The sequence below is a fragment of the Aegilops tauschii genome, chromosome 2 (genome assembly GCF_002575655.3).
Source record: "Aegilops tauschii subsp. strangulata cultivar AL8/78 chromosome 2, Aet v6.0, whole genome shotgun sequence".
NCBI lineage: Eukaryota > Viridiplantae > Streptophyta > Magnoliopsida > Poales > Poaceae > Aegilops > Aegilops tauschii.
Window position 1 is genome coordinate 171,245,369 of NC_053036.3, and position 26,325 is coordinate 171,271,693.

Below are 26,325 nucleotides of genomic sequence, written 5' to 3' on the forward strand. Positions count from 1 at the left end.
GTGCAGGCAGTCTGCCACTGCGTGGGAGGTCGTGGCAAGGCAAAGTATATTGCCGTGAAAGAAAATTTGGCAAATGGTCCTGGCGATCCGTTGAAACCCGCGATCGAGCGAGGCAAAACAGGTCGACGAGTGAGGCGCCCAGATCCAAACCCCCCCTCCCCTCTCTCTCTCCAGATCTCGCGTCCCCTCCCTCTCCTCGGATCTAACCACTCCATTTCCTCCCACTCGCCCCGCCGCGACCCGGAGGAGGAGGAGGAGGAGGGAGATCCGCCGCGGCCATGGCGGGCGCCGCGGGAGGCTTCGTCACCCGGGCCTTCGAGGCCATGCTCAAGGAGTGCGCCGCCAACCGCGGCAAGTTCGCCGCGCTCCAGCAATCCATCCAGTCCTATCTCGGTGCGTCCACGCCTCCCGCCCCCCCGCGCATTGGGATCCCGCAGCTGCGCCCGCGCGCGCGCCCGATCGGTGATCAACTAAGCTCTGGTTTGCGTGTCTGTCGCAGATGCCATCAAGGGGGTGGCGGCCCAGGAGCGGCAGGAGGACGGCGCGCCGGCGCCTGTCACGCAGGTGCTGGCCTCGGCCGGGCGCGTGCTGGAGGGCACCCAGGCCGAGCTGGTGCTGCAGCCGCTGCGCCTCGCCTTCGAGACCAAGCACATCAAGCTCGTCGAGCCGGCGCTCGACTGCCTCCATGTAATGGCTGTCTCCTTTTCCTGCTCGTTGCTACCTGTTCACCTGCCGGAGGCTTGCAAACCGGAAAACGAGTTACATTGTTGTTCACCACCGTTGACGCTGCAAATGTGGTGCGGCAAGAGTGATCGTTCTCTACGGTAGCAAACTTGAATTGATCTTTCACTACAGCGGTAAGCCCCCGTGAAAGGCATTGGTCCTTAGGGTGGCGATGCGCTGTGTAGGGGATACTTTGTTTGTTAATGTGGTGATAGATGGTGTATTAGACGGTTGCTCATTCCATATGTCTGGAAGCATTACACAACCCCTTGCATTTGGCCATCTGGGTTTGGGATGTAAACAGGCTGTATACTCTTTTGACCAGCATAAAGTTCTGACCGACATCTAACATAGGCTATCATCATGTATGTACTGGATGTTGGACCAAACTTGGAGTCGGAGAGTAAAATCAGTACAGCTCCCTCTGTAAAAAAATATAAGAGCGTCTCTTATATTTTTTTACAGAGGGAGTACCAAATTGATTCATAGCTGAAAGGTTTTAGTTTACAAACTTAACAGAAGTGTTATCGTAACAAGACAACAAAACTTTCAGTTAGAAAAGACCACAAAACAGGCAAATGAAGATGCTTACTTCAGTTCTATACTTGTTATGTTGGTATAGTTTTGTTTATTTGGCAGTCCATTTGTCTGCTATTCATAAACATCAATGTAAATCTGAATATGAGCCCACAGCTATCACATATAGATATATGGTGTATACCATATCTTGTCCATATGGTATCCATTTACGGCCTTCCGTTGTGTTTGCTAGCTCATGATATGCTACACTGCAAAGGGATATAGACAAGTGTGTTTATCATTCTGCTTGTGCAGCATTCTAAATGAATACCCCAATTGCCGCTACGCGTGTAGCTATACTCAAGAATCACTCTAATATGTTTTTTGCCACCTTTGAAACATCGTGTAACCTTTCCTATTTACATTGCAATATCACATGAGACTTGCTGGACAACCTTTTCTGATCGGGCTGTTTCCATTTTAATAATTACCAGAAACTTGTTGCTTATGACCATCTGGAGGGTGATCCTGGTCTAGAAGAGGGTAAAAATTCCCCACTATTTACTGACATCCTGAACATGGTATGTGGGTGTGTTGATAACACCTCCTCTGACAGGTATGCATTACATTTAAGTTCATATCATGTTAGGTCACAATTATGCACAGGTACTGACATGAGTTGACACGTGTGTTGCAGTACTGTTCTCCAGGTCTTGAAAGTTCTCCTCAACGCTGTTGCTTCAAATAGGTTTAGAGGTAACCTTCCAGTCATGCTAAGCTCATTTTTTTACATCTATTAACAATGTGCTTATTATGCAAGTTAGAAGCTAATGCGGCTGTTTGGATAGGATCACTAAGCTATGATAGCATGGTATGGGAAAAAGTGTAGATTATTAGTGCTGTGTTGGCGTGTTGACCATGCCCCCTCCTGAAGCTCTATGTTCTTAACTCTGATCTGACATGAAGCTTAACTTTGTGTACAGCTAACCCCAAAATTTATATCTGAAATTGCATACTTGTTTGCTGCCATGTATTTTCTGTGGTAAATTAAAAGCATACCTGTAGTTATCTTTGTAGAAAGCCTCTAGGCAAACAAGTTCAAAGTTGGTATTCAATTATTACCTCAGCATAGTCAGTGAGGGGGTGTAAGTATTGCTGCTTGCAGCTGGCTTTCCATACGTAACATTCATGCGAGATGCTGTAGGGAATGCTTAGTTTGACACTTCTTATTGTAATGCAGTACATGGAGAACCATTGCTTGGAGTTATTAGGGTCTGCTATAACATTGCTCTCAACAGGTATTTTTTTAGTATTCTTAACTCTTAAATCTTAACAGGTACTCTCTCTGTAAACTAATGTAAGACGTTTTTGCAGTTCAAATTGAACTGCAAAAATGTCTTATATTAGTGTACAGAGGTAGTAATTGTTACTCCCTCCGTTCCAAAATATAAGGCGTATTAGTTTTTCAAAAGTCAAACATGTGCATGTTTGACCAAGTTATTAGAAAAAATATCAATATCTATAGTACCAAATTTGAATCATCATATCCATCATGAAAGTATTTTCATATTTTATTTATTTTGTATTGTAGATGTCAATATTTTATTCTATAATCTTGGTCAAACATACACAAGTTTGACTTGCACGAAAATCGATACACCTTATTCTGGAATGGAGGGAGTATATTACATTTTCATGTTTGCTGTATTATGATTCTGATACATGCTTAAACTTTTTGCTGGTATTTCAGCAAGAGCCCTGTGAACCAGGCTACCTCAAAAGCCATGTTAACACAGATGATCAGCATTGTATTCAGGAGGATGGAGTCTGAGCAGGCAACTTTCCCCCCTGAACTTATATTAGCATTACATAGAAGAAAAATGGCTCATTGAAGGTTTTTCTTGGTGTTGATCTTTCTTTCTATATGTCTCAGGCTTCTGTACCACCTGCAAGTTCTGCAGTTAAAGACTCACCTTCGTCTAGCACAAAGGAGGACTCAGAAAATGGAGAAATATCCACTGACAAGCAGGATGAGGAAAAAACTACTCTTGGAGATGCGTTGTCCATGAACCGGGCTTCAGAAGCATCTCCAACATCTGTTGAAGAGCTTCAGAATCTTGCAGGAGGAGCGGATATTAAGGTAGTGAAATTGGACTGGGTACTTTTTAGTCCTTCCATCAGGACAATCTGAACGGTTATATATTTCATTAGTTAGCTCTAATACGATGTTCCATTTTGAAGGGGTTGGAGGCCGTTCTTGACAAGGCTGTTGAACTCGAGGATGGAAAGAAAGTTTCAGGGTAGGTTGAACTTTAAATTGTGTTTAGCACTTACTCATATCCAGAATATTACTTCCTTGCATCATTCCTAGTGACATGTTAAGAGGTGGCAGTAACTTACTACCTTTGCCCCCCTTTCCTCTCTTTTCCAGCGGAATTGACCTGGATACAATGAACATAATTCAGCGGGATGCACTATTGCTTTTTAGGACTCTTTGCAAGGTTAGTGTTTCTATTGAATGGCCTACATGATGTTACTTTTATCAGACTTGACTAGAATATTCCCTGCAAAAAGAGACTTGGCTAGAGTATCACATGTTTTTTTTCTTCTCATCCTCCTAGATGAGCATGAAAGAAGAAAGTGATGAGGTTGCTACCAAGACAAGGCTGCTGTCACTTGAACTGTTGCAGGTTAGTTTACATCGTGGAGGTTGTTAATATTTTATTTTCTTTGTTTAGATGATGTCTGCTGATTCTTTTATCTGCAGGGATTGTTAGAAGGAGTCAGTGATTTGTTTGCCAAAAATTTCCACTTCATTGATTCAGTTAAAGCATACCTTTCCTACGCTCTTCTCCGGGCATCTGTGTCTTCATCTCCAGTTGTTTTTCAGGTCATTTTTATAAATTTTCCCTTGTGATGCATACCCTTGTGGCATGATTATATTGATAGATTCTTCTATCATTTTAAACCATCTTTTCTTGTTTGGCAGTATGCTACCAGAATATTTTCAGTTCTTTTGCTTCGGTTTAGAGAGAGTCTCAAGGTAAAATTTCCATCAGAAGAACTGACATTTTTTGCAGCATTGAATTTCTTCTGGTATCCTGACCTTTTTTTGGAATACTATGCAGGGAGAAATTGGTGTTTTCTTTCCTTTGATAGTCTTAAGGTCTCTAGATAGCTCTGATAGCTCCCTCAGTCAGAAGTCCAGTGTCCTTAGGTGATCCCTCTTTCTTTATGGAACCTTATCTTGGTGCATAATAATGCATAAACATACAATGCGTTTGATCCAATTTTGTCTTCTTTATCTTTTATTTGTTTTGCTGACATAGATCATCTTCCTGCCTATATATGTCTGATGTTGTTCAATTGACTTGTTTTTCAATTAGAATGCTGGAAAAAGTCTGCAAAGACTCACAAATGCTTGCGGATATGTTTGTAAATTATGATTGTGACATTGACGGGCCAAACCTTTTTGAACGCATGGTAAGTACAAGGAAGATTGTTTTGTAACCACACAGGACTGGCATGTCCTCAAGTTTGTCGACTTGTGAGTTGTGTATCTGATTGTTCGTACACTTCTTATCAGGTTAGTGCTCTGTCAAGAATTGCACATGGATCTCAAAGTGCTGATAGGGCTGCAGTTGCTTCATCGCAGACAGTTTCTGTAAAAGGATCATCTATTCAGGTTACTATTATTCTGACTACTCAAAAATTCTTCACATTTTCTTATGTGACACTAATATAACACATAAATCTGAATTGCAGTGCTTGGTCAGTATTTTGAAGTCATTGGTTGATTGGGAGCAAGCTCGAAGAGATTCCTCAAATCACGGGAGCGTTGCTGAATCTCATGATGACGGTGCTTCTGCAAGGAGCTTGGCAACTGATGAGACGAAGGTCCAAGAGGATGGTCGCAATCAGTTTGAGAGAGCTAAAGCTCACAAATCAACAATGGAGGCTGCAATTTCAGAGGTGGGAGGCTTGCTGTTATTATTTGGCTTCCTTTACCTGATGATACTTCTCAAATACATGTAAATGGTTGTACCAAACCTGTTGTCCTAGTTTTGTCTCGCTGCACTACTGATTGTAACTGGCCCTTTCGCCCCTTCTATATTACAGTTCAATCGCAAGCCAGCAAAGGGGGTCGAGTATTTATTGTCAAATAAGTTGATTGAAAATAAGGCATCATCTGTAGCTCAGTTTCTCAAGAGCAATGCCAGCTTGGATAAGGTGATCTCATGGAATTTAATGTTATTTGTGCTGTTGCAGTTATTGGTCAGAGTGATGTGGCTAACCACTAACTTTGATGAGCTGTAACTTTGCAGGTAATGATTGGTGAATATTTGGGACAGCATGAGGAATTTCCCCTTGATGTGATGCATGCTTATGTCGATTCCATGAAGTTTTCGGGGTTGAAGTTTGATGCCGCAATTCGCGAGTTCCTCAAAGGATTTCGCCTTCCTGGGGAGGCACAAAAGATTGATCGCATAATGGAAAAATTTGCTGAGCGGTATGCATTTGTAGAATCTTAATACAGTTTTTCTTTGACATTTTCTATTGTGGTCCTCAAATAATTATGTGATGACTTGCAGGTACTGTGCTGATAACCCCGGGCTCTTTAAAAATGCAGATACTGCTTATATTCTTGCTTATGCTGTTATAATGTTAAATACTGATGCACATAATCCAATGGTATGGCCTAAGATGTCAAAATCAGATTTCGTACGTTTGAACACTGCGAGTGATGAAGAGGAATGTGCTCCTAAGGAGCTCTTGGAGGAACTTTATGATTCAATTATCAATGAAGAGATAAAGATGAAAGATGATCTTCATGCGGCAAAAACCAGTAAAGTAAGACCTGAAATAGAAGAAAAGGGTCGCCTCGTCAATATCCTCAATTTAGCTCTCCCAAGACTGAAGTCAGCAAGTGATACAAAGGCAGAAAGTGAAAAAATTATTAAGCAGACCCAAGCAGTTTTCAAAAACCAGGGACAGAAGAGGGGTGTTTTTCATGTTGCTCAGCAGGTTGAGCTTGTTAGACCAATGCTTGAGGCTGTAGGATGGCCTTTGCTTGCAACATTTTCTGTAACTATGGAGGAAGGTGACAACAAGCCTAGGGTTGTATTGTGCATGGAAGGGTTTAAGGCTGGTATCCATCTTACTCGTGTTCTTGGGATGGAGACCATGCGCTATGCTTTCTTGACATCCTTAGTGAGGTAAGAAAATTAACCCTTTCTATTTATGAATATGCACTGTTTATTTCTTTATTTTTCCCATTTAATTATATGGATGTAATGGTGTCGTTTCCTTCATTAACCTTTTGCAGGTTTACATTTCTGCATGCTCCCAGGGAAATGCGTAGTAAAAATGTTGAGGCATTGCGAACTCTCCTTGCCTTAGCTGACATGGATATGGATGCTTTGCAAGATGCTTGGACTGCTGTTTTAGAATGTGTCTCAAGACTCGAGTATATCACTTCAGTTCCTTCAATGGCCGCAACTGTTATGCAGGGATCAAATCAAATATCAAGGGATTCTGTAGTTCAGTCACTGAAAGAGTTGTCAGGGAAGCCTGCTGAACAAGTGTTCGTAAACAGTGTAAAACTACCAAGTGATTCTATTGTTGAATTCTTCGATGGCCTATGTACTATTTCTGCTGAAGAACTTAAACAGACACCTCCTCGTGTCTTCAGCTTGCAAAAGCTTGTTGAAATAAGCTACTACAATATGGCACGGATACGTTTGGTATGCTTCTGTCTATATCATTGTTTGCATTATGCTTCCTATTGTTCTTTTAGCAATTCTTGTGTTATTTCATGAGACTTAATTTTCAGTGACATAGTGAAGAGATAAATAAGTAGGTCAAAATTGCTTACTTTCTTACTATTATATGCCATTGTAGAGGATGCTTCATTGAATCAGGCAATATCTTCATTCTGTGATTTTTTTTTTTATTCAAAGAAGAACTAACTTAATTTTATATTATGTTAGAAAGACCTGCTTATTTTTCATTGGGAGCATTATGGGGGCAGGGGAGAGTTGAGACTGGTTTATTCAGAATTGTTTTTGTTTAGCCATTGGCCATTGGCCATTCAGTTTATGCCCATGTAAACTATAGAATGACCCTAATTTATAAATATATGAAGTTGCGCATATGCACCTAATTGGTGAGCGTCCTTGAATTTTACTCAACTGACAGCCTGAACACCTAATTTTTTAAGTCCTTCTGGATGAAGGGATGCACCCCTACCTGATTTTTTTAAAGAAATATGCTGTTTTACTGAAATATACAATCGAACTGGGTACAATCTACTGGAATCTCTAGGGCGTGCTGAAATCACAATTTACTATATAATTGGAGGTGATTACTGGGTACCACTGCAAACAGGTTCAGTAGGGTTTATTTTACCATTCTGTTTAGGGTCACCGTGCTCAGCCAATTGTCAGATAGCCATCTTTCCCTTCAAGAAAAATAGGAAAATAAAAAGAAAATGCACTGTGCTGAGGAATTTTATCAATTACTTGATGGAGATGGGCCTGCGATTGTGTGCGGAGTGAGCAGATACAGTAGCATATGCAGCCACCTCAGGTACAGTCTTGGAGGTTGGTGGCTGGTTCGGCAGGAGATAGGGGGCCACACCTGGGTTCAGTCCTTTCTGTGGTATACCACATGTGCACTGGGAATGGTGTGCAGCAGTGGAGCGAGCACATGTGAATGGTCTGCGTTGGGGGGATGGCGTCCCAAATAAGTGGGGGAGAAAAAGTAAACTTCATAGAAAATGTGTGGGGGAAGTTTGGGCCTTTCTCAAATATATGTTTGGCAAGTGGTAGAAAACACCACAGCTTATGTGAAGCAGCACAAAGTTGTGGAGGAGCAACTTCACCTTGCTGCTACAATGTGTGCAGCACAAGTGTTGGAGGAACAACTTCAACGTTCTGCACTAGATATCGCTCTAGAGGCGAATATAGGCCGATAGGGCAGCAGGAGTGCAATCGAAAACTCCTAGAACGCTAGATCTAGTCCAAGATCTTAGATAAGAACACCAAGTTCTATTATAGGTAGTGGGTACATAGTCTCCCTACAAACTAGAGGTGAGGACCTCTATTTATAGGGCTTTGGGAAACCTACACATACTTCTACTTATGGCTAGAACACTCTAGAAAACATTACTTAAGATTCACCATTCTATTCACAGCTAGAAGACTCTAGAAAACTATAGCTAGGGTTGAGAAAAGAAAAAAAATACTAGACTACAATAGAAGTATCTAGAAGTAGACAAACAGATTTGACATATGATTATATTTTTATTTTCCTTATCTATTGTTCCTCATGTGTCCATGTGGCGGGCCTTGGAGAAACACAAAGTCCCAGCAACAAGTGTTCGAACAAGTGATGTCGACATTGATGACTTCCCGATTAAGATAGGACTGCCGTGGTGATGGATGAGGTCACAAGGGATATATAAGGAGATATCCCATGGTGTATGCTCTTTGCGGATGATGTGGTGCTAGTTGACGATAGTCGGACGGGGGTAAATAGGAAGTTAGAGTTATGGAGACAAACCTTGGAATCGAAAGGGTTTAGTCTTAGTAGAACTAAAACCGAGTACATGATGTGCGGTTTCAGTACTACTAGGTGTGAGGAGGAGGTTAGCCATGCACAGGTGGTGCCTCAGAAGGAGGACACCTTTCGATATTTGGGGTCAATGCTGCAGGAGGATGGGGGTATTGATGAAGATGTGAACCATCGAATCAAAGCCGGATGGATGAAGTGGCGCCAAGCTTCTGGCATTCTCTATGACAAGAGAGTGCCACAAAAGCTTAAAGGCAAGTTCTACAGGACGACGGTTCGACCTGCAATGTTGTATGGCGTTGAGTGTTGGCCGACTAAAAGGCGACAGGTTCAACAGTTAGGTGTGGCGGAGATGCGTATGTTGAGATGGATGTGTGGCCACACGAGGAGGATCGAGAATGATGATATACGAGATAGAGTTGGGGTATCACCAATTGAAGAGAAGCTTGTTCAACATCGTTTGAGATGGTTTGGGCATATTCAGCGCAGGCCTCCAGGAGCTCCAGTGCATAGCGGACGGCTAAAGCTTGCGGAGAATGTCAAGAGAGGTCAGGGTAGACCGAATTTGACATGGGAGGAGTGAAGGATTGGGGTATCACCAAAGAACTAGCCATGGACAGGGGGCGTGGAAGCTTGCTATCCATGTGCCAAAGCCATTAGTTGGTCGCAAGATCTTATGGGTTTCACCTCTAGCCTACCCCAACTTGTTTGGGACTAAAGGCTTTGTTGTTGTTGTTGTTGATTGTTCCTCATCATTCTCTCATGGTTGTTTGGAACTCGCCCTCGAGTTATCTTCATAGAGCGCTTCTTCTGGATGGTAGAGGGTCAAGTCCGCAACATTGAAAGTGTTGGATATACCCATGTTGCTTGGAAGATCTATCATATAAGCATTATCATTTATCTCCCTCATGATAGAGAAGGGCCCATACTTTCACTGCCTAAGCTTCCCTTTAACACCTAAAGGCAGCCTCTCTTTTGGGAGGTTGACCATCACCTTGTCCCAACTTGAAATGATTTTGGCCTCCTTTCGCAATCAACAAGTTGTTTATATTTCTGATTTTGTGCTTCCAAAACACCACGGATCTCTTCAAATAACTCAGTGTAATTATCAGCAAAGGACAATGCTGATTTTGAGTTTCCCCTTGATGGTAGCTTCACCAGGTCCACCACATGTGTTGAAACTTTAGTGTAGACAATGGAAAAAGGACTCTTTCATGTGGATCTATGCTTGGGGTTATTGTAGGAGAACTCTGCAAGAGATAAAGCCAAATCGCATCGTCCCTTTCTTTCTCCACAAATGCAACGGATCAGATTACCCAAAAACTTGTTCACCACTTCCTATCCATCTGTTTGTGGATGAGCAGTGCTAGAAAATTTGAATTCAGTGTTGAATTGCTTCCACAAAGTGAGCCAAAATGCAGCAAGAAACTTGCTATCATGGTCTGAGATGATGGATCTTGGAACTCCATGAAGTCCACTTCTTGAAAGAATAGGTTTGCCACATGATGAGCATCCGTTGTCTTGCGGCATGGGATGAAATGAGCCATCTTAGAGAATCTGTCCACGACCGCAAACACAACATCACTCCCTTGTTTTGTTCTTGGCAAGCCCAAGATGAAGTCCATAGAGATGTCCTCCCATGGAGCGATAGGAATAGGCAAAGGCATGTATAACCCTGTGTTCTGGACTTGGCCTTTGCTTGTTTGACATATAGGGCATCGCTGAACAAACTTTCCAACATCTCTCTTTAGTTGTGGCCAAAAGTAGCGAGCTTCCAAGTTAGCGATAGTCTTTTCCCGTCCAACATGGCCACTAAGATCACTTGAATGCAGTTCTCTAATTAGTTTGTCACGCAGAGAACTCCTTGGGATGCACAAACGTTCATTTTTGAAGAGATAGCCATCCTGCGCCAAATAGTCATCACCTAATGGCTGGCCCCTGATGTGCTTCACCCAAACATGGCCAAAGTCTTCATCATCCTCATACAACTCCTTTGTTTCATCCATGCCTGGAAGTTCAGCCTCAAAAGAAAGAGGCATGCACGACGACTCAAAGCATTGACCACTCGGTTAGTTGTCCAAGATTTATGCACGATGAGATAGTTAAACATCTCCAGATATGCTGCCCATCTTGCTAGCATGCGGTTAACATGCTTTTGATTTATGAAATGCTTCGAGGATTGATGGTCACTATAAACAATGAACTCTTTAGGTAAGACTTCCCAAGTTTTCAAGGCTCTGAAAACGGCATACAGTTCTTGCTGATAGGTACTCCATTTCTGTCTAGCTTCACTTAACTTCTCACTAAAGAAAGCAATGGGCTTCCTTTCTTGAGATAGAACAACTTCAATGCCTACTCCACTTGCATCACACAACTCAAAAGTCTTGTTGAAATCAGGTAGCACCAAGACAGGAGCTTGTGAGAGTTTTTGTTTAATCTCATTGAAACTAGCTTCAGCCGCTTATGTCCATTGGAACCTTCCTTTCTTCAAACACTCAGTAATTGGTGCCATGATAGTGCTGAAATTCTTCACAAATCGCCTATAGAAAGTTGCAAGGCCATGAAAACTTCTTACCTCAAAAATGGTCTTCGGAGTTGGCCATTCTCGGATTGCTTCAACCTTAGAATCATCAACACGAATACACATGTTATGACGAATCCTAGGAAAAGAAGTTGTGTTTGCAGGAAAACACATTTCTTCAAGTTAAGTAGAGCTCATTTTCCCTTGGTACTTCTAGCACCTTCCGAATGTGATCAAAGTGTTCATCCCCATCCTTGCTATAGATCAAGATGTCATCGAAATAGACCACAACAAAGTGGATAAGAAGGGTCGAAGTACTTGATTCATCAAGTGCATAAAGGTATTTGATGCATTTGAGAGTCCAAATGGCATGACTAGCCATTCAAACAACCCTTCTTTTGTCTTGAAGGCGGTTTTCAATTCATCTCGAGGTCTGATACGGAGTTGATGATATCCACTTCTTAAATCTAGCTTTGTGAACACTCTTGCTCCACTAAGCTGATCCAACATATCATCTAGACGGGGAATAGGGAATCTATACCTTGCGGTGATCTTGTTAACGGCTCTACTGTCCGTACACATGCGCCAAGATCCATCTTTCTTGGGCGTGAGCAGGGACCGGTACAACACATGGGCTAATACTTTCTCGAATGTGCCCCTTCTGTAGCAATTCTTCCACTCTCTCCTTCAATATGCTCTTTTGGGCTCATTCGATAGTGTGGAAGATTAGGAAGACTTTCTCCTGGAATTAAGTCGATTCTATGTTGAATCCCTCTCATCGGTGGTAGGCCTTGTGGCTCCCCAAGTATGTTATGAAATTCAGCTAATAAGCCATGTACCTTTGCCGGAATTTCAACAGTCGGGTGCTCTTCTCCTTTTACAATAAGTGCAGCACACAAATCTGCCTCCTTCAAGTCTTCCATAAACTCATTAGAGGTGTGGGAGATAGTTAACATTCTTTTCCCCTCGTCCTTAGCGATATTACCGTCAGTTTTGTTTGGTAGAATAATGATCTTTCTCTTGTTCCAAATGAACGAATAAGAATTTTCCTTGCCCTTGTGTGTAGTATCCACATCAAATTGCCAAGGTCTCCCAAGAAGAACATGGCTGGCATCCATGTCAACCACATCGCACAACACATTTGAGCGATAATGCTTGCCCAAAGGAAGTGGCAGGTTGCATTGTTTGGTGGTCCTCATATTCACTCCTTTCTTGATCCACCCAATAGTCTAGGGGTTTGGATGATCATTAGTATCAAGCTTTAAATGGTTCACTAACTTCTGGGAGATAAGATTCTCGCAGTTGCAACTATCAATCACTAATTTGCATACCTTGCCATTCACCGTGCATTTGCTCTCAAATATTTTCTTCCTTTGTGTCGTCAGGTTGTGGTGTGGAAAATAGGAGATGCTGAATCACACATACCACCTCTTGACCTTCTTCTTGACAAACCTCTTGTCCCTCTACATCTTCAGATTTGTATTCTTCCTCATCGTCTTCACCATCATGGATAGTTGTGTTAACAATTTTTTTTAGTGGGCAACCACCGGATATGTGTCCCTCTTTACAACATTTATAGCACTTTGGGCCTTCATTTGCCTTACCCTTGCCTCTAGTTTGCTTCAGGATGGGTCGTTTTGCCTTCGGTGTAGCGGTCTTTTCTTCCACACTATTATTCTGGCTCCTGGACGAGCCTTCGGTATGGGGATATGGAGGATATGGAGCCTTAGTTGTCTTTCTCATCCTCACAAACCTCTTGGCCTTCAAGACTAGAGCTTGTGCTTGATCAATGGACCAGATTTGTTGCATCATCAATCGATCTTGAATAGCACCATTGATGTACCTTGCAACTTGTTGATCTTTAGTTTCAGCAAGGTTGCACCTCACGTGTAGCCTTAGAAACTCCTCCGTGTAATCTGAAACAGTCCTATTTCCTTGAGCACAATTTTGGAATTGGATAAATAGGATCTGGTCATAATCAGCGGGTAAAAATCTCCCTTTCAAAAGACTTTTCATTTGCCGCCAAGTTCTCACACGAGGTTCTCCTCTCAGCCTGCGTTCGTCTTGAACGTGATACCGCCATGCACTGGCTCCTCCTTTCAGCTTGTACGTGACCAAAGGAACTCTATGATCTTTCGGAACCTCCATGACCTCGAAGAAAGTCTCCACTTCATATAACCAATCAAGGCACCCTTCAATATCAATATTTCCATTAAGTTGGGATCTCAGCTTTTACCTTGTATGTTTCCCTTGCATATGTAGGGTTGGGTACTCTCCGATATGCATAGAGATCAGGCTCTTCAAGGGCATCCTCATATTCTTCATCTTCAGAAGCTTCAACATAAATTGGCCTTCTTGAATTACGCTGAACTGCACGTTGTTGTGGTGATCTTGTTCCAAGATTACCTCCCCTTCTTCGTCGTTGAACATCTTCTTCTTTAGATGAATCTTCTTCATTGGCAGCAGGGGAACACCCTTTCTTATCATCTCAACCAGCTGGTCAAATCTCCGATTAAGATCTTCACACAGCTCTTTGATTTGTTGTTCTGCAGCATCCATCCTCTTCTCCAATTGCTCCATTGCTTGCTGCAGCTTTTTCTCAAAGAGAACAACAAGAACTTGTATGGATCAATGGGGCTCTGGTACCACTTGAAGCAGCACAAAGTTGTGGAGGAGCAACTCCACCTTGCTGCTACAATGTGTGCAGCACAAGTGTTGAAGGAACAGCTTCAATGTGCTGCGCTAGCTCTAGAGGCGAATATAGGCCGATAGGGCAGCAGGAGTTCAATCCAAAACTCCTAGAACGCTAGATCTAATCCAATATCTTAGATAAGAACTCCAAGTTCTATTATAGGTAGTGGGGGTACATTGTCTCCCTACAAACTAGAGGTGAGGACCTCTATTTATAGGGCTTTGGGAAGCCTTCACATACTTCTACTTATGGCTAGAACACTCCAGAAAACATTACTTAAGATTCACTATTCTACTCATAGCTAGAAGACTCTAGAAAACTGTAGCTAGGGTTGAGAAAAGAAAAGAAATACTAGACTACAATAGATGTATCTAGAAGTAGCCAAACAGATTTGACATATGATTATATTTTTATTTTCCTCATTTATTGTTCCTCATCATTATGCTTGCATTGCACACATTAGCAGTAGTAGATATGCAATTTCTGAGGAAAAATGGGTAAAGGCGCACATTGGTGCCAAGGGAAGAAAAACTGCGAAGTGGAAAAACCTAATATTATTCTCTAAGAATTTTTGCCACAGACAGAATACAAAGATCCACAACAATCAGAATGCATTATGGCATGTGGCATTGGAGCAATATGATATCAGCACAACAATATTTTTATTTATCTATACAATGATGCAGATATATAAATATGGTCGAAAGGAACAGTGGAACACAAATATTTTCGTTTTGAACAATTGTTCATCCTATATACCTAAGTAGTTGATCCCCACTAACTCTAATTCTTTCAACATGCAACTATGCCAACTCACCATGTCACCATGCATGGGAAAAGGCCCAACTTAACGCTCACCATTCATGCTACTCATATTTAATAAATATTCTACAACTATATAATAATCAAATACATTAAATCATGTATTTTAGTTTCAAATTTTCATATTGTAAGAGTGTGTTCGGGAGCCCTCCACAGCCACGAAATCCATGACTCCATAGCCACCAGTCAGCAGCCAGCTTCTCGCCTAAAATCCTGGAGCGAGCTAACCGTTCGGTTCACTAGCTTCTGCTCCTGAGGTCAGATTGGGGTTGTTCTGAACTCTCACCCTCAAATAGACGGACGAGGTACTTGAGGAGGCAGAGGAGGTCGGGGACAAGCTCGTCGATGCAGCCTTCGTGCTCCGGTGGTTGGGGACGGCTTCGAAGAACTCCGGTCGGGGACGGCGGGGTCGAGCTCCGGTCAGAAGGGAGGAGGAGGAGGGCGAGCGCGGTGGTGGGGAGGGTGGTCGCTGGTCCTCGTGCCGGTTGGGTGCTCGTGGCGGCGCGCTAGGGTTCGTCGCAGGCGTGGAGGGGAACGGGCGAGCAGTGGATCGAGTCGAGGGAGGAGACGAGCGCTGCCTCGAAGCGGTACCTACGGTCACTTCGCGGTGGCAATCAGTCGTAAATTCAGCCAACTCGCTTCCCAGTTTTTGTGGAGCTTGAGTTTTCCAACTCCTCAACTCCATCAAATTTGCACGCGGCGGATCGCCAACTTCTCTCTCCCATAGCCACGATTGGACCATTTGGCTCAGCTCCTGACCTGGAGTCGAGGAGTTGAGGAGCCGGAGGGCTCCCGAACACGCCCTTAATCTAAATACTAATGTTTCATTCAACCAAATCTAGTTGAAATACTTGCGCATAATTCTTGCAGCAGCACGGAGGGTATCATCTCTAGTGTTTTGGACGTCTGATCCAGTTAGCAAGTGATGAAACGGACATTTTCACCCAGTTACAGTAGGCCAAACAATCCAGTGTTTCCTTGAGTTTGTTTTTATGCACCAAAGTTTTGCAAAAAGCGTGAAAAGATTCAGTGTGTTCCATTTACCCAAATGTTTGTGTACCTGCTGGAGCCATTTTATTGGCCTGCATCTAAACGCCAGTCTATCAACCGGATAGAAGGGCCAGTGTGCACATCAACATCAGGGATCTTTTACTGTTATGGGTTGTCTCGAATCCTAACACAAAATTCTAATTGTTACTAGCACAATGCCCATGTGTTGCCACCGAGCCATTGGCTTATGAGGTGGTTAAATAACGTTGGTGTCCTTGTTCCCGTTGTGTGATTTACGTTTAGAAAAGATAGCAAAAATATGGTAGAGACATGCATCGTCAGAGAACTTCAAATGACCATAATAGGTTGGGAAAGAAACTAAAACAAAATTTATTTTGAGTTGAAGTCACACTTTTGTGTTTGTTATTTGTGCCTTTAAAAAAAATTTGGTCTCACATGAAAGTAGTGTATTTGTTTATTTATATGATAGATCCCACATGTAAGTTATATTTGTTTATATGTCTCTTGGAAGGTTGCTAGTTCCACATGTGGGGATGCGTGTGTTTGTTTATTTGGAAAGGATGGTGGACTCACATGTGAACTCACCACCAACTCCAATCTTTATAAGTAGGAAAGATTTGTCATGCCATGAAAGTAGTAGGCCTTTGTTGCTAATAACTTGCCATCTGTTTGTGTACGTGTAGGTGTGGGCCAGAATATGGTCGGTGCTGGCTCAGCATTTTATTGCTGCTGGGAGCCACCATGACGAGAAAGTTGCTATGTATGCCATTGACTCACTGAGGCAGCTTGGCATGAAGTACTTGGAGCGTGCGGAGCTGAACAAATTCACATTTCAGAATGACATACTGAAGCCTTTTGTTATTTTAATGAGGAATAGTCGCAGCGAAAAGATCCGTGGTCTAATTGTCGACTGCATTGTTCAGGTATGTTATTATGCACATTCTTTTGACAATCAATGAAATCTAATGATATAGGCTTTTATACCAAATAGTGCTCTAAGTAAAAAAATGTTGTATGAACGTGCAGCTGATCAAGTCAAAAGTTGGTAGCATAAAGTCAGGTTGGCGTTGTGTGTTCATGATATTCACTGCAGCAGCTGATGATGAGAACGAATATATTGTTGAAAGTGCTTTTGAAAACGTCGAACAAGGTAAGTTTTAGAATAACCTATATAAATGCATGGCTTTTCCCGCAACTTATATGTTGACAGTATTGATTTTTTTCCCTTCCCGGCTTAAAATTTGAACTGAATGGATGTGCTTTGCAGTTATCTTGGAACATTTTGATCAAGTTGTTGGTGATTGCTTCATGGATTGTGTTAACTGTCTTATTGGTTTCGCCAATAACAAATGCACTTCTCGGATTAGTTTGAAGGCTATTGCTCTCCTACGTATATGTGAAGATCGTTTGGCAGAGGTTGGGACAATGAATACCCTTCGCTGCAAATAAACTTTTTGCAGCCCCTGTTATTATCTGTAGTTCTGTTGCACTCTTATTCATGGAAATGACTTATCTTTCCCTCATCCATTTCTTTGTATAGGGGTTTATTCCTGGTGGTTCTGTTAAGCCTGTTGATGTTCTCCCAGAGGCCAATTTTGATGTGACGGAGCATTACTGGTTTCCTATGCTTGCTGGCTTGTCTGATCTGACCTTAGACTCTAGACCAGAAGTTAGACATTGCGCTCTTGAAGTTCTGTTTGATCTGCTGAACGAGAGAGGACATAAATTCTCTTCTCCCTTTTGGGAGAGCATTTTCCATCGTGTACTCTTTCCTATATTTGATCATGTGAGACATGCTGGAAGGGATGGCCTTTCTTCTGGGGATGATTGGCTTCGTGATACTAGCATTCATTCTTTGCAGTTAATCTGCAACCTTTTCAATACTTTCTATAAGGTAACAAATGCCTTCTCTGTCCTTTCACTTTAGTTGCTTAATGGAAATCATTTGTATCTTCGGAACATCAATATCATGAAAACTTTTGATGTTAGGCTTCTTTTGGTTCATAGGATAGGAATAGGAAAACCATAAGAATTGAGAATGACATGTATCTGAATTGCTGTAGGGAAAGAGATGTCACTTGATTCATAGCATAGGAATTTTTTCATTTTGTCTAGGCTAATGTTTTTTTCCTTTGAAATGAGAAGGATTGGTTCCTAACCTACACAGGAATAGGAATCTATTCCTACAAACCAAAGGGCTCTAAAGGATTTTTTCCTACAAAGTTCCTATTCTTTAAAATTCCCTCAAAATTCCTCTAAACCAAAGAAGGCCTTGGTATATTTACTTCATGTTTGTATCCATAGTTGACTTTGTATATTTTAGTTGTCTACTTGTCCTGCACGTAGTAGAGATACTGGAAAGTTGTTTGGTTGGTTATCATCTCATTGTGATTTTTCAGGAAGTGTCATTTATGCTTCCACCTCTATTGGGCTTACTGCTAGAGTGTGCCAAGAAAACAGACCAAACTGTAGTCTCAATTGCTCTGGGAGCTTTAGTTCATCTAATAGAGGTTGGTGGTCACCAATTCAGCGATGGTGATTGGGAAACACTACTAAAGAGTATTAGGTATGTTTCTCAAACTCTGTTCCTACTAAAATGTATTCTAGCTTTTGTCTTTCATATATTAATGTTGCTTTAACATTGCAGGGATGCATCATACACAACACAACCCCTTGAACTCCTCAATTCACTAGGATTTCAAAAGACAAGCAATCAACAATTACTTTCAAGAGAATCTGAGACCGATGCTAGTAGTTACCATGATATCAGGGAAGGAGAAGCATCAATAAGTAATAATGGCGAACAGGAGGGTCATCAGGAAACAAGTCCACGGATTGGATTGGAAAATTCAGAAGGTAAGTAAGCTAAAGTGTTTCTCTAGTTGTTTTATGCACCCAGCAATACTTTCACATGAATGGAATACTGAAAATTCTACACAATATGTTCCACTTATCTAGGTTTGCCATCACCATCTGGGAGAGCACAACCTGCAGTCTCCCCATCTAATCAAACCTTTGGACAAAGATTTATGGGTAATATGATGGGTAATCTTTTGGTCAGAAGTCTTACATCGAAACCAAAGGGCAAAATGGACGATGTTGCTCCGCCCTCACCTGCAAAGGTGCATGTTCTTTCCTCTTGCCAATGTTATTAGGTGTCATTAGCCTATGATATGAACATTAATAGATGACATGTGCTGTAGGCGTCATTAGACATATGCCTGTAGGCATCTGTTGCTTGCTATATCTATCTGCGCATTAACCATATATTATCACAAAAGTGTGGTAAATAAATTGGGTGTTTCTGTGTTTCACACAAAACATAAGTTTTTGGTTTTACTTGTCGACAACCGAGTTCATTCGAACAAGGATAGATGGAGTTACATAAAATATTGAATAATATACTGTAAATTGATACGTTTAGATACTTTTGGAATGTTACTGCCTTGTTGCCGTGCTAGGCAGTTTTATATACTGTGAATCCTAATCAGTATGGGATCAAATAAAATTTGAGGCTTTTATTTTTGTGTTTTTCTTCAACTGATATGCTATCCATTTTATATCGATGTTCTCAGCATCACTGTTTTTGAGTCGCGTGACTAGTCATCAACTATTCGATGAGTCGCATTGCCAGATGTCGACTCAACCTCTCGTTAGTTGCGACTAGTCGATCGGCCAGGCATGACTCATCAAGAGTCGCTACCCCCGAACGACTCGTCGACTCATCGACTCGAAAACCTTGCTCAGCATCTGTGACTATAGTTGTAACCTGCCAGAAGTCATATCTGTGCTAGACTGAGCTGGCATCCATGAAGGAGCTGTTCACCTATGATTCAATATACTGAAGCATATTAGGCTATTAGCAGATACAAGCAGTGAGCTTAGTTTGGAACCTTGGAAGTACAAAGTGTCATTTTCTTCATGGTTTGCTATGTTATTTCTATATATTTAATTTGCCTGCTTGTTGATCTAGACACCTGAAGCTGATGGAGCCGACAAGACTGAAGAAGAAGAGAACCCTATGATGGAGACTGTTAGAAGTAAATGCATCACTCAGCTGCTGCTACTTGGGGCTATTGACAGTATACAGGTAACAGTTTGTGCTTTATAGATGGATACTAGATCTGAATAATTTATGGTATGTTCAGGCATTGCTTCTGCTGATATATTTAACTAGTGCCGACGGATGAACTTTACAGAAGAGGTATTGGAGCAAACTGCAAGCTACACAACAGATCGCAATTATGGATATCCTGCTCTCGCTACTAGAATTTGCTTCTTCATATAACTCACCATCGAACCTTCGGACAAGGATGCACCATATACCGCCTGAAAGGTAATGCTTGAAGACTACATATATTTTAGCTTCCCAAATTAATGTTTCTAACATTGGGAACTTAATATCATGTGTAGGCCACCACTAAATCTTCTTCGCCAGGAGCTAGCTGGAACTACTATTTATTTAGAGATTCTACACAAATCAACAGTGCACAATGGTGCAAATGGCTCATCTGAGGAAACAAACGGATCTAGCGTGGAGTCTGATCAACAAGAAAAGCTCAGGAGCCTGGCAGAAGGGAAGCTCGTTTCATTTTGTGGGAATATTTTGAAAGAAGCGTCTGATCTCCAGCCTAGCAACGGGGAAACTGCTAGTGCGGACATACACCGTGTACTTGATCTACGTGCACCTGTTATTATGAAGGTAATAGTACATCTGGATTCTGATATACATAGGGCCTTTCCGAGGTTTTCATCCTTTTGTGGAGAAATATTCTGTTCCCATAGTTTGATTTTTTTTGTTTTGTTTTGCATATCAGGTTTTGAATGGAATGTGCATCATGGATGCTCAGATATTCAAGAAGCACCTAAGAGAGTTCTATCCATTAATCACCAAACTTATCTGCTGTGATCAGGTATGTGTGGTTTTGTGGCGATAAACATATACTCCACACATGGAGTACTAGCTATAGCAGTACTGGAGCTTTAATCTGTGCTTATGTTTCAGATGGATGTTCGTGGGGCCCTTGGCGATCTTTTCAGCAAACAACTTACTCCACTCATGCCCTGAGTCCTGGTCAAACTCCTCCCTGTTGCAAATATCTTTCTTACTGGAGTATATTCTGTATCAGCATTTTTTGCACATGGTGCACCGAGGGAAGCTTCACGTCCTCAAGGCGCATATCTGCTTTAATAGTTACATCCTAGGAGGTGAAGAGTTTGTAAGCTCGAGATCTGTAAATTAGTATACAAGTTTTCGTAGATGATGTGAGTACAGATATCATGGAGTTGCTGTAATTTATGTGTTATTTTTCCGTGCCTGGACTGGAGGGCCATGATTCTATCATTCTATACACAACTAGAGTTGAGACGATGGATATGGCATTATATGTGTACATTGGTCAGCACATTGTACTTGGTGCCTGTTGTTATGTGGCAAGACTAGATTACTCATGGTAGGGCTTTGTAGGCTGCATTTAATAAAGTTAAAGTCCAATCATTGTTCCACTATCTGATTCCGAGATTGTTACAACATTGTATTAGGTCATTGGTTTCTTTTTATTTGACTAACTTTTTGCCACTAGTATCAGTTGGTAACAGTATGATTGTGCCTTTTCCCGTGTGCGTCCTGTTTTTTTTTTAGCATCAGTACAGACCTAAGCGCTCATATACACGCGCATACACTTACCCCTGTGAACGCACACACGCACACCCTACCTCTATGAGCACCTTTGACAGACTGAGCCGGCATATCATCTTGAGATTTACAAAGTCATCGTAGGCGCCTCGTTGTCGACGGGAACGTCTCCTCCCACTGAAAACGCATCGCTGGAAATCCTGAAATAAATCAAGGAATAATGCGAGCACCAGGATTTGAACACTGCTCCACTGTCCACCTAACCATCTTAACCACAGGTTGGTTCGCGTGTGCGTCCTGTTTTGCGATACGTACCATCTCTGCCGTAGTTAATGCATTCTTCCTTTTTGGAAAGCAGATAGAGCTGTGTTTGGATACGAAGTATTTTAAAATTGTAGTAATACTCCCTCCGTTCCTAAATATAAGTCATTTTAGACATTTCAAATGGACCATAACATACGGATGTATGTAGACATATTTTAGAGTGTAGATTTACTCATTTTGCTCCGTATGTAGTCATTTGTTGGAATCTCTAGAAAAACTTATATTTGGGAAGGGAGTACGGAGCATGTAGGCATGCCATGCAACCTTATGCAAAATACTATAGTAACTTGTAGCATTAGAGAAACCGAGTGGCGTTTGGCAGTTGCAGTATTTGGTATACATTTTACTTTTGTAGCATTTGCTGTACCTTGCGTGTTTTCACCGGTCCTTGCGTCGAGATCTTTAAAGCTAGACTGGATCCCATGTTGATAAGTTCTGTATTTCTCACGTTATCTTTAAAACTAGATCTGATGTTGATAGGTTTTGATGAACCTTTTTCGGTCAAAAATTGTGATCTTAAAGTGAACTAACATGAGCTACCAAGTGAATTAATTTGTCCTCCCGTGGGGAGGCACACCTTGTGCCCTGTCTGTGCTACAAAAGTAAACTAACATGTGGCAGTTCGTGGCTCATAGTGAACTACTCCTTCCGTTCCTAAATATTTGTCTTTCTAGAAATTTCAACAAATGACTACATACGGAGCCAAATGAGTGAATCTACACTCTAAAATATGTCTATATACATCCGTATGTGGTAGTCCATTTAAAATATCTAAAAAGACAAATACTTAGAAACGGAGGGAGTAATATGTGTTCCCTAGTGAATGAAACTTGTGCTTACCGTTGTAGAATACTAATTCACTCCTTAAGATTTAAACCATGCAAGATATTTCAGTATAAACAAATATACAAATCTTAACATGAAAATTATGCATGTTACAACTAAATGCCACTTAGAATGCACTAATGCATGTTGCATGGTAGGGGATGCTTGTGGATCAAGCTAATAAATGTAGTTGCGACAATACTTTTTTCTTTTCGAGGTACGCTAAAGGTGTACCATAGCTTTATATAAGGGAGAAAAATATATACAAAAGATTACATCAGAGCTCGATAGACATCACACAACGATACTACATCAGTCTCCACTCCCCATGGCCTAGCCTACTACTCACAAAATGTAGCTACTCCGGTGGCTCCTGCCCTAGTCCACATCTCTAGTTCTTGCCAAATCAAATCCACTGTACCCCCTTCATTTCGCAGCTCGGTTCTCCCAAAAACCCTACCGTTGCGTTGCTTCCATAATTTCCAACATATCGACATGACGACAGAGTTAAACCTCTTCCTTTGCAGTTTTGGCATGCGCTTCCTCGCTTCCGACCACCAGTCCCCGATTCTAGCCTGAACCGAAGGGCAGAGGGCCGGATCGATTTCCATTCTTCTAAAACATAGGTACCATACTTGCCGAGCAAAGACACACTGCAACAAGATGTGATCGACGGTGTCCTCCTCCTGCTCACAAAAGTAGCATGGCGATATCTCCTCCCGCAGGCCGTGTCGCAACCTTCTGTCCGAGGTCCAAAGCCTATACTGCACGGCCAACCACATGAAAAGTTTGCACACTAGAGGAGCCCAGCACTTCCAGATGGCAGTGTAGGACTGGAATCTGACCCCTCCAATACATATCATCTTGTAAGCAGAGAGGCCGTGTATATCCCTTCTCGGTTCCAAGCCCAAATAGGTTTATCTTCAATGTCGGGATCAATTGCATGCCCATCAAGATCTCCCACAACCGAATGAATTGGGCCAAACCGTCAGTACATAGTTCCCCAATGATGTCATTCATCCAAGCATGCATCCACGACGCATCCCCTACACATCTCCCGTTGGCTGTTTGTGTCCTCACACGTCCGAATACGAGAGGTGCCAGTTCCTTAATTGTGGCACCATTGATCCAGCGATCCTTCCAGAACAGCACCTTCTTGCCTGCGCCCACTTGCCAATTCACCAAACTGCCAAACGCCGCACTCACCTGCTTATCCGGCGTTAGGTTAAGTCACTGCCACGACCTAGAATCGTCAGTTCTCATGAGCCAAGCCCACCCAAGCCTTAGTGCAATACCCTGCTTGAACAGATCAATAACTCCTAGCCCTCCCAGCTCTTTAGAGCGGTAGACCCGGTTCCAGGAGACCAAACACCGACCCCCATCCACCTCTTCTGAACCGGCCCAAAAGAATGCGTGGCATCCTTTGTCCACTCGATCAAGCGCCCATTTGGGGGCCTCTGCCACAACCACATCAACTGAACTAATTGGCCCCGGGACATTTTTTTCATGATGTGAAAGCACACATGTTGATACAATTAGTAGTGGGATTCACTCCGGAAATTCAATTTGGCTCCCGGGAGCACATGCTCCCGGGGCCAATTTTTTTTCAAATGTAAAAAAAAATCGAGACAAGTTCATACTAGCTAGTTCATACAAGTTCATACTAGATAGGCCACTTTGTGAAGGTTTTCTTTTTCAAACTTGTGGTATTGCAAGTTTATGTTTTTCCCACTAGCTAGTTCATACAAGAGGGCTTCATGCACAAGGATTTCAATTTTTTGGGCGTTTTCATTTTCTTTGATTTTTTCCCCCAAAATGGGGTCAGACTTGCAATGTTGACCATTCATACCAAATGGTTTAGAATTTCAACTTTGGTTGTCCCAAATGCATGCAACACCAACATTAGAGGCTAAAATGATTTTTTTTCGATTTTTAGGACCAAACTACATCACACTTGTAGTTCAAATTTCAGTAAGTTCTGGTAATTCACTGGAAATTGAGTAAATAAATGAAATATGGAAATAATACTCTCAAATTCATGAAACTTGGTTAGTGGGCATCCAATATGGTCTACTTTGGATGAAAATGGAAAGGCCCAATTTTCAAACTTATTTCAGGCACTTCCTTCACAAAAAGTCATTTCTAGCACTTGAAAAATGAAATTTTTAGTTTTTATTGCAAAAAATTATAATTCCTATGGCAACATTGTTCCCAATGGTAGCACCCATAGTTATGCTAAATCTGGACATGTTATCATGGACTATGCCATGGACGTGGCCATGGCCATGGGCATATGCCTTGAAATCCATGCAAGTTCATGCTAGATAGGCCATTTCTTGAAGTTTTTTTTTCAAACTTGTGGTATTGCAAGTTTATGGTTTTTCTCACTAACTAGTTCACACAAGAGGGCTTCATGCACAAGGTTTCAATTTTTGAGGCTTTTTTCATTTCTTTGATAAATGGGGGGTGATTGATTTTGATCAATTTCGTCCTCAGCAATATGGTTCTATACATGTTGTCTTTCTTCCACTGATCGAAAGGGGTTCTTCAGCGTCTTGATTACTTTAGATCCAGAATTTTTTGGCAATGCGATAGTGAATGCAAGAAATATCGACTGGCTAGGTGGACTGTATTATGCCTCCCTAAAAGTCAATGGGGCCTTGGAATTCAAGATCTTGAGACTTCGCTCTTCTACAACTTACTCACTAAGAATGGAGTGTGGCAGGAAATCATTTGTAAAAATACATGGGGTCAAAAGCCATTTCTCAAGTTCATTGGAAACCCGGCGATTCACAATTTTGGTATGGTGTCATGAAGGCCAAGGAATTCTTTTTTCATTTTGGTACTTTCTTAGATAGGGATGGTTCCCAGGTTCGATTCTGGGAAGATACCTGGCTAGGCGCCACCCCACTTATGGTGCAGTACCCTAGCTTGTACTAGATTGCCACACATAAATTTGTCATGATCAAACAAGTTTTGGGACAAGAAAACTCCAATATTTCTTTTCATAGGGACCTCTTTGGCCCTCGTCTGGCAGCATGGAATTAATTATGTTGGGGAACGTCGCATGGGAAACAAAATTTTTCCTACGCACACCAAGATCAATCTAGGAGATGAACATCTACGAGAGGAGAGATTGCATCCACATACCCTTGTAGATCCCTGAACGGAAGCGTTAAGAAACGCGGTTGATGTAGTCGAACGTCTTCGCGATCCAATCACGATCGGCCCCGCAAACTCCTGATCCAAGGGCCGAACGGATGGCACCTCCGCGTTCAACACACGTACGGCTTGATGACGTCTTCACCTCCTCGATCCAGCGAGCGATGGTGAAGTAGTAGCTCGATTCCTCCAGCAGCACGACGGCGTGGTGGTGGTGGTGGAATCTCAGCAGAGCTTCTCTAAGCACTACGGAGAGGAAGAGGGCTACGAGGGAGAGGGAGGGAAGCCGCACCCATCTATGCCACGGCGCTGCCCTCCCTCTACCCCTCTATATATAGGGGGAAGGGGGGGAGGAGGAGGCGCCCTAGGGTTTCCCCTAGGGGGGACCGGCGGCCACAAAGGCAACTCTAGATGGGTTTTGCGTGGCCCCCCTTAGGTGCCTTGCCCCCCAAGCAAGGGGGAGGCAGCCCTAGGGGCGGACCAACCCTCCTAGCCTCGTAGGACGGGGTGAGGGGGGCG

At 42.3% G+C, this 26,325-nt stretch overlaps 1 protein-coding gene across 1 annotated transcript; it reads left to right on the plus strand.

Annotated features, from left to right (window-relative positions):
• On the plus strand, positions 1 to 21,368 carry LOC109751293 (brefeldin A-inhibited guanine nucleotide-exchange protein 5). Its single transcript, XM_020310185.4, has 32 exons — positions 1 to 393; positions 500 to 687; positions 1,737 to 1,858; positions 1,940 to 1,998; positions 2,483 to 2,540; positions 2,993 to 3,077; positions 3,176 to 3,382; positions 3,484 to 3,542; positions 3,674 to 3,743; positions 3,864 to 3,932; positions 4,010 to 4,132; positions 4,232 to 4,285; positions 4,371 to 4,459; positions 4,629 to 4,725; positions 4,829 to 4,927; positions 5,008 to 5,214; positions 5,362 to 5,472; positions 5,568 to 5,752; positions 5,835 to 6,458; positions 6,569 to 6,986; positions 16,544 to 16,783; positions 16,887 to 17,010; positions 17,128 to 17,276; positions 17,401 to 17,754; positions 18,260 to 18,426; positions 18,508 to 18,716; positions 18,819 to 18,982; positions 19,834 to 19,950; positions 20,060 to 20,196; positions 20,274 to 20,562; positions 20,678 to 20,773; positions 20,866 to 21,368. The coding sequence occupies exons 1-32, from the start codon at positions 279 to 281 to the stop codon at positions 20,926 to 20,928; spliced, it is 5,148 nt and encodes a 1,715-aa protein (XP_020165774.1). The 5' UTR covers positions 1 to 278; the 3' UTR covers positions 20,929 to 21,368.
• Positions 21,369 to 26,325: the final 4,957 nt, after the last annotated feature.